This window comes from Enoplosus armatus, chromosome 5, assembly GCF_043641665.1.
Source record: "Enoplosus armatus isolate fEnoArm2 chromosome 5, fEnoArm2.hap1, whole genome shotgun sequence".
Classification (NCBI taxonomy): domain Eukaryota; kingdom Metazoa; phylum Chordata; class Actinopteri; order Centrarchiformes; family Enoplosidae; genus Enoplosus; species Enoplosus armatus.
In genome coordinates this window covers 8,060,482-8,068,700 of record NC_092184.1, presented here as the reverse complement: position 1 = coordinate 8,068,700, position 8,219 = coordinate 8,060,482, and the positions used below count along the sequence as shown (strand labels likewise).

The following is an 8,219-nucleotide window of genomic DNA, read 5'->3' as shown; positions in this document are numbered from 1 at the left end:
AGTTTCAACATTGTACACAGAGCATATTCAAGAAATGTTTGGATGCAGCAAATGCATTCATTTATGTTCAAGTATTCTATGAAAAGGTGTTTACGTTTAACTGTAAGGCTAGTTTTATACAAAGCCACGTGTTTCATTTGCAACTGACTTTGAATAAAATGTCACTGATAAATGACTTTCACAAAACAAATGACAGCAACTCATTAAAGTAACTCAGCACAACAAGACTAAAGGTCTAAAGCCCCAGTAGTGGCCCCGAGAGGCTGCACTGTTCATTACACCTCACATTATGAAAAAGGACTTTTTATTTTTAGAGCTTTAACAATAGACGGGCTTAAAATGTCCCGAGGGAAGCACAAGATGAATAGCAGCGGGGTCATTCAAATCAAAAGGGTTCATCCCTTTCCGTGAAGGAGTGTGAAGTTGCAGCCAATTTAATTATAAATAGAAAGACTCACAGTGTCCAAACTGAGAAGGGATCATCCTCTGTGGAGAACAAATGCGGTCAGCTAATTTCACAAAAAAATAAATCAGTTTATTAACATTTTTTAAAACTGAGAAGATTGTAGCCTGATTGTGGCACTACAAACAGGTCTGGGGGTCCATCAAAATGTTGCATGCATTTATCATCTAGGGGCTGTGAATATTTATACAACATTTCATAACATTTTAGCCAATAATTCTCAGGATGAGTAATGGACCAATGTGTCGGTTAAGTTGGTCACAAAGAATTTTGACATGACATTGGACTGCACCTGCTTCTAGACAAATGATCATGGGGTCATCAAAATTATTAGGAACCATCCTCTAAGGACCATGGATACCTTGATCTAAATGTAAAGCCAGTAGTTGCTGATACATCATACATAGTTTGACCTGACAGTGTTGCTAAAATAAAGGTCATGGGGTCACCAGAATCCTTAGGAATCACCCCTTATGACAATGAATATTTGTACAAAATGCCATGATAGTATGCTCAGTATTTGTCGAGATATGTCAACCAAAGTGACAGGCAAACGATTCCAGGCCAATATTGAGTTTATATGTCTGCACTACTGTGATGTTTTCGCAGGTGGAATTTCTTTACAACCACCAAAGTCAAGCAGAGCCACAGCCTACAAAACGGCACATCTGCATACAAATCCGAGTCATCTTCCTCTGACGCGCCAGATGCTTCCTCTGCTGTCATCTTAAAGCTACACTGTATCACCGCACCGCACCGCACGGCTCGGCTCTCTTATCTCTGACCTGCTGGAAACAGCACGTTGTGATGGGATGGGCTTGGCAGAAAGCCGTCTGACTCGCTGTTGTCTCCTGAGAGTAAAAGCAAGCACAAAGTACATGTCCGTCCTCTGTCCATGACGCTGTCAGTGCGTACGGCCAACAACAGTCGGTGCTCGATTGGTTTCGTCTGAAGAAACCATGGCAGACCCAGAGGATAATGTTGCAATTCCTGAGTTCAGCAACCTTCTCCAAATGGATCCCTATCTCAAACCGTACGAAAAGGACTTCAAGAGGAGGTAAACACGGCGTAACCGGCGATTTTGTGCACAGCTTGTCGTCAAAATCAGTCCCCGGTGAAGCGAGCAGAAGCTAGGTTTCCGCTGGCGTGCGTGTCTTGACATAAAAACACACAACTACCAGATAAAAGCGATGTTTGCAACACATCAGAGAGTCACCTTCTGTGTGCGGGCTTGACATTTTGAATGAGCAGAGGTCGCAGAGAGCTGCGTTTCCCTCTCGTGCTCAGCAGATAGCTCGCTACTCTCCCCCGTTTCCAGCCTGCTGGATAACAAGCGTTTAGAGGATGCTGAGTTTATGCAAAATTAATGAACCTCTACCAGAAAGTCTTTTCATTTTATCTGACAAGTTGCCGAAGACCGCAAGTCGCCTCTCAACTTCCCATGTTTGACAGTTAAAGACGAGGCATGCGTGTCTGACGTCCACGTTGCGTCGTGAGGTGGTGCTTTGGGCTCAAACTCCGTCTGATGCACGCCGGTTGTTTTTCAGGCTGCTGGAGCCGGTGCGTCACTGTGGTCAAGCATCACAGTAGCCATTGCTTTGTGCAGGCCTCGGTCCTCATTATAAGCTTCTTTTTTTTGTAATGAGTTTTCCTTTTAATTGTGTCTGGTTGTTATCGAGGCATCAGTTATCCTAAAATGTGTTTTAAAATTGGATTAAAATCCAGAGTTGGACGCTTCCAACTCGGAGCACACACTGTACAGTAGCTGATTGGTTGGTTTGGTATTTGCAGTGTGAAAAGCTCTGCAAAACAAATACCCTCTCAGACATTAATTGACTTTATGCTGCACTCATATGCTGCATGGTTTCCCCCTTCAGCCTCCATTTGGCCTCCATACAAATGAATTATTAGGGTGCAAGTCTTAAGTAGCTGGCTTTGTATGTGTGTGGGCTAGTGTATTTATTAATCTGGGATAATGTCCAGCACAAATTCCAATCACTTTTTTTTCTGCAGTTGCCAAAGTGTGATGGCGTCAAACTACACACAGAAGTAGATTCCAAAATTGCATGACCAGACTAGAATATGTTTGCATGATGCCTCTTCTTAATTGAGTCACATATTTATGCACAAACCAAAGCAGAAAGTTCTGATAAATAATATAGCAGCCTTTTTTGGCTCACTAGATGATGTTTTAGGGTCTAACTGAACCAGAATGCTACCTCAGATTATAACCCAGATTATAAATGTTCTTGCTCTGCAAAGTACCTGATTTTATATATAGATTGATGCACTTTATACACTGGCAAATTCTCGTAACATGATTTTGTGAGCATTGTATAGACGGAGATGTCAGCTCACCAAACATATTCACATGCCGTGATTCCATTTAAATATGCACCCAGGAGAGACAAAACATACAAAACCTTTTAAAAGAATCAAGTTTAATTAACTGAACTTGAAGTTCATAAACATCAGTTTTGCTAATTAGTCAATTCAGCGACCCTGAGGCCTATTTATTCTCCGTCACTTCTTTTCACTTTTATCACCCAAAGGAGGCCAAAATAATGCAGTAAATATTTACAGGAAATTATATTTGTATTGAGTATTTATTTATTGTGAACACTGAAACAAACCTGTGTTTTAAATACAAAGGTGCTTAAATGAGTGCAGTACCTTGTGCAGGAACACCAACATATGTCCTTCAGTGGTAAATGACTGACCTTGTGTCTAGACTAATCTCCAAAAGTAAATAGACATTCTCTATAAGTCAATAGATTGTGCAGTCACAAGCTTTATTTTTATTTGTTTTACTTCACTTTATGTTTATTTGCTTTTCGTTCTTGTGTCTTTTTAATTGCTGTGAGTTCTGGTTTTGACCTGATAATCAGACTGCACTAAAATGAAGGGGTGCGCTTTAAAAAAATAATTGCATCATGACTGAGTAGCAACAAAGTGTTCAAGTTAATAATAACAATGTTGATTTCGTAATCATGTCTTTTTCTTTCTTAGGCTCATTTCTAGCTTGAAGAGCAACTGGCTCACAAAATGACAATGTAATTCTTTAGCTCAATTCTCCACCTCATGTCAAATTGGCCTTACCAGCTGGATTTCTTTTTAAAAAAAATGAGTGTAATGTTTTTCACTTACAAGCAGACAGGGATAACGATCTACAGCTCACATCGCTACGGTATCTGCTCACTATTGGGTCATCTGCCAAAACTAGGCCTTAAAACTCTGCTTAGGGGCCATATAGTTTTATCCATTTTCATTACCATGTCAGATCTTGTCTCTAATGTGCCAGGTAAGGGCCCTCCTGCTTTGTATTTGAAGCATGTGAGCAAAACTCTAGCTTTGCAGCGAGATGAGCGTGTCAGTTCCATCTCAGACACAGCTTGAGACTCTGTCTTCTCAGAGCCCTAGACGAGTCTCAAACACCTGTCTCACTGATGAAAGTTGACATAAATTATTTTACATATAGGATCACTGCTGTGTGAAGGGTAATTCTTGATAAGCCCCCGGTGTTCTAAGGCCCAGAGTCCAAACACCACATCATGAACACCGGCATAGAAATCAAGAGCTTTTTCGGTCTGCGGTGTCACGCTGGGTCCACTCGCCGAGCTGCACATTGCTAAGAATTCAGCCGGCTTATCAGAAAGAGACCTATGACCGCACTGACACTGACTGGTTCTTTAGATTTCACCACCATGTTGTGGCTCAAGGCTGCCCACATCTCAGGTTTGTTGAACTTTGGTTCACACCAAATACAACCAGTATGCACAGACAGTTAAAATGATTCCAGCAGATTTTGCAAGCCTCCCACTCTAATGAGTTATTCTGTGGTTGCAGGCAGCTTGTATTTTGTTTTATCAGGATGCTAGTTCCAGATTGATTGTGAAAACAGCCGTTGATGCTGCACGCAGGTTACAGCCCCAGTGAGCAGTGCTCTGTTGACATGCTTCATTATTTACCCTTCCTGTTGCGCAAGTCTGCAGGAAGTGCTGCTAGGATTTTGCAGCTCGTGGCACCATGAATCTACTAAATTGGACCAAATGAAAGTAGGGAGCATTGGGACGGCTGCTTATTACAGCAAGGGTTTTTGCAAAGGTTTGAGTATGTCATCACAACTGATTTCAAAGTGAAAATACAGCAATGAGTCTGAGTCCTATGCTTGTGAAGGTGATGCAATATATTTGAAGCAAAACTGATTATTGACTTTGAAGTGATGACTACCAATGCATGTGCTCTGACTGAAAAGTGATGAGCTGAAACACAGGAATTAAACAAGTAGGGAAAACATTCAGTTCCTTGGTTGATAGGAATTATTAGGATGTCTCTGGATCACATTTCTGAAACTACCTGTTGTGTTATAATGAGTTAATGTTTCATGTACCTTCTTTAAAGGTAGCTTTGGCAGCATTTATTTTCCTGTCACCTTGCTTGAGGGTCAACAAAGGTATGAGGTTAGCAGGGAATTTTAGCTTTCATCAGTCAACCTCTCTGGAAATGTTGAAGTCCCTCTATAGCATCATTAATGCACTCAGACAAAGAAGGACATTAATGACATTATTTGAATGTCACCTTGCCGCTGGGCTGTATGGAAGCCCTTTAGGCGAGCTGAGATCAGGAGTAGAAAAGCTTTTTCCTACTTGTGTTTCTCTGGGCTGTTGTAGACTGTCCTGACACCTCTGTGCTTCAGCTGTCACCATCAGTCATACACAACGCAACAGACCTGAACACGCACTCTAAATTTAGATGCCCGATTGTCTAAAAGTGAGTGTATGAACAGGTTACAGAGTTCAGCTGCTCTGTGGGGAGATTTCTAAATGGATTATAATCATGACTGAAGATTCAAATTCAGACTGTAATTTAGTTGAGATACAACATCAAAATAAGAGCCAAATGTAGGTGTAGGTGATCTGTCTTCTATTGTTAGCATCTTTTTAAAACTTCATATGGCCGTATCTAATGCCTGTGTTTTAAAGTTTTAGTGCAGATTTCTTTCTGACTGTGTATAATAATATAATAAATGAATTCTATGTAGAACTTCTTGTTTGAACAGTGAGGGATCAGAACAATTCTTTTAACTGACTTGATTTCTCTGAGTTATTTTCCTGTTGTAATTAAAATCCATCCATTTAATTAATTGGCTCACCCCGAGACTACAACTACATACAAAAACAGATTTAACTTTGGCCTGATGGGAGCACTAAAAGAATTGTTTAGAATTTGCATACAGGTGCTATTCACAATGGTTACTGGAAAGTACTGTGACTTCCTTTTTTCTATCAGCCACCAAGTCATTTGCACATGGCGATCAAATGGTTTGGAGAATCCAAATTATTATATCAAAAACTTCTGTTAATATTTAAGAATGAAGCCAGCCCAAAGATTCCTTTCACATATGATGAAGATTAGATCAACTTTGTAGAAAAGGAAGCTAAATATATCCAATACATTTTTGGCTAAAGTTAGATTGGCAGCCAAATGAATTGGCTGAAATTGACTGGACTCAGTGAACTTGTGTTGACCTCAGGAACTCAAGTCTAAAGTTTATACATAAAGTTTTACAGTGAATGAAAAATGTGAGTTTGAGATTCACAATTTGGTAATACTAGATGTTTTGTATTACCAGAAAAATGTAGTAACACTGAAAAAAAGTATAAATTATTATTATTTTTCAGTAATGCAACACCACCTTTAGTTTGTTTTCACCTAATGTCCAAACAGAGTTTCTCTCCAACATTGTCTCCTTTCAGCCAGTTAATGTTAGACTCACTGTGTTAACTGTAGAGAAACTTACAATTTCCATAGCAATAGACATCTTTTCCCCCTGTTTCTGCAGACGATCAATCTTCTGCTGCTCCTCACTGGGCTTCAAGTCAAGCTTCTCCAGCTGTTTCTGAGCCTCATTTCTCTTATTCAGGAGAGTGCCACCCAGATGGCCTGCTATCTTGAGCACCCTTTGAGCCTCAGCTTTCTCATCAATGAAATCTTTTCTGACGCACCTTCTCCCGCACCTCCCAAACCCTAGCTTTGATTTTCAGGAGAGCTTTCGCCAACTGATTAGCTTTCTCTTGTGCCTTCTGATCCTTGGTCTTCTCTTTTAGGGGAGCTTTCTCCACAGCTCCACAGTGTCTTCTTAGCCTGACTCTCAACTCGGAACTTTTGGACAAATAGAAAGTTTCCACTTACAAATGTGTGAATGCCACATCAGTGGATCAACATGATTCAATTAGAGGCCACCAGAAATTGCAGAACAAGTAGTCTGTCCCTGCAACATTAGCAACTCTCTAGTTCTAAGGTATATTGGGTTAACCTGGTAGTTTGAGAAGAGGCAGAACTGATTTAGTGATTTGACAGCTGCTTGATGTGTGTCACTTGCAATGTTGCTCTGTGCAATAATATCTGTAAGGGTAATATCTCAGTTGTGCCATATGTGATTTTCTCCAGTGTCTTTGTAGATAAAGAACAGTTACCTAAACCAGGAGATAAGAGAGCCAAGGCTGTAATCGGTGACTCACATCTATAATCTCCTGCTGCTCTATTACCGCCGAATAGGCGACAGAACAAAAATCTTTTGTAATTTCTGGCTACAGGGATTAGTAGTGTCTCTCGTTGTGTGTTACCTGACAATGAGCAACAGTGCTTCTTAGTGAAACTGAAATATTGCTTTGTTCTTTTGAAAAGTGGTGATCAGTCTCTTCTTTCATAAAATGTTTCAGGCTTATAAGGTCTTTTAATGTTGTATATTCCATACACCTGCTATAATCAACATTTTAAAATTAACAATGGATCACATGACTATGTGTTTTTAATAGGAGTAGCTTGTAGTGACAAACCCACAGCTCATTTATCATCCATCTCTGTAGTTCCTGACAGGTCTATCGAGCATTTCAGCCTATTCCAGGTCATTGTTTTGGTTCAGTCTTACCGCTCTCATCAGTGTCGCTTATAGCCACAGCAGGCAGCTAATTTCAACAAAAAGCTTTAATATACCCACAATAGGCGTCCTGCCGAGCACCAAACAGCAGACAGACACAGTTAGCAACAAGCTTGTGAACACAATGGAGCATTTAGCAACTAAAGAGCCAGATATTTCCCTCAGGAGTTGGCGGAGGGCAAAAGAGGAGTGAATATTGGACTTACATTAATCAGGTGGACGGAAACGTGACTCTGAATGAATGATAATGTTGCTCCATGTCCACCGGGCGAGTCAATAAGCAGTTGTTTGCTAACAAGATCGCCATATCAACTTGTGTTTACAGCTTGTTTCTGCTGCCCCGAAGTGGCCATAAAATATAAACATTTAACATGCATCCAACACTCTCCATACAGCACCTATTTAAGTCATAGGAAACTTTCCCAGCCTGGTGTAACACTTAAATGAGTCTTTAATGTGTTTAGCTTGCAATTAGGAAATAGATTTGAAAGCGATTGAAGGCAGTGTCATGTCAGGAACCGTGTCTCATATTACAGTTCAAGATTCTCACAAAAAAAAGGCACTGGGACTGACAGCGATGCACAAACACATATGTATGCCAGCAGAATAATTTTAGAGACAATCACATAAAAATACTACAGATTTTGGCTTTAAGTCATAGCCAAAGTAAGATGCTCTTCAACATCAGATAGTGGCGCATTACTATCAAACTGAGATTGATTATTTTCCTGCGGTATTATTACATTTGGGCCACATAAAGATTGTGTTTGAAGTGTGATTCTCTAAAATACTTGTATTTTAATCATTTCTGTTGTT

General features: G+C 40.2%; 1 protein-coding gene across 1 annotated transcript in view; it reads left to right on the top strand.

Annotated features, from left to right (window-relative positions):
- The first annotated feature begins 1,406 nt into the window (after positions 1-1,406).
- The window catches only part of gbe1b (glucan (1,4-alpha-), branching enzyme 1b), a 75,112-nt gene continuing 68,299 nt past the window's right edge, over positions 1,407-8,219 (top strand). The window contains exon 1 of the mRNA XM_070905848.1: positions 1,407-1,520. Coding sequence (XP_070761949.1) covers positions 1,423-1,520 — 98 coding nt within the window. The 5' untranslated portion in view covers positions 1,407-1,422. The remainder of the gene's footprint in view (positions 1,521-8,219) is intronic.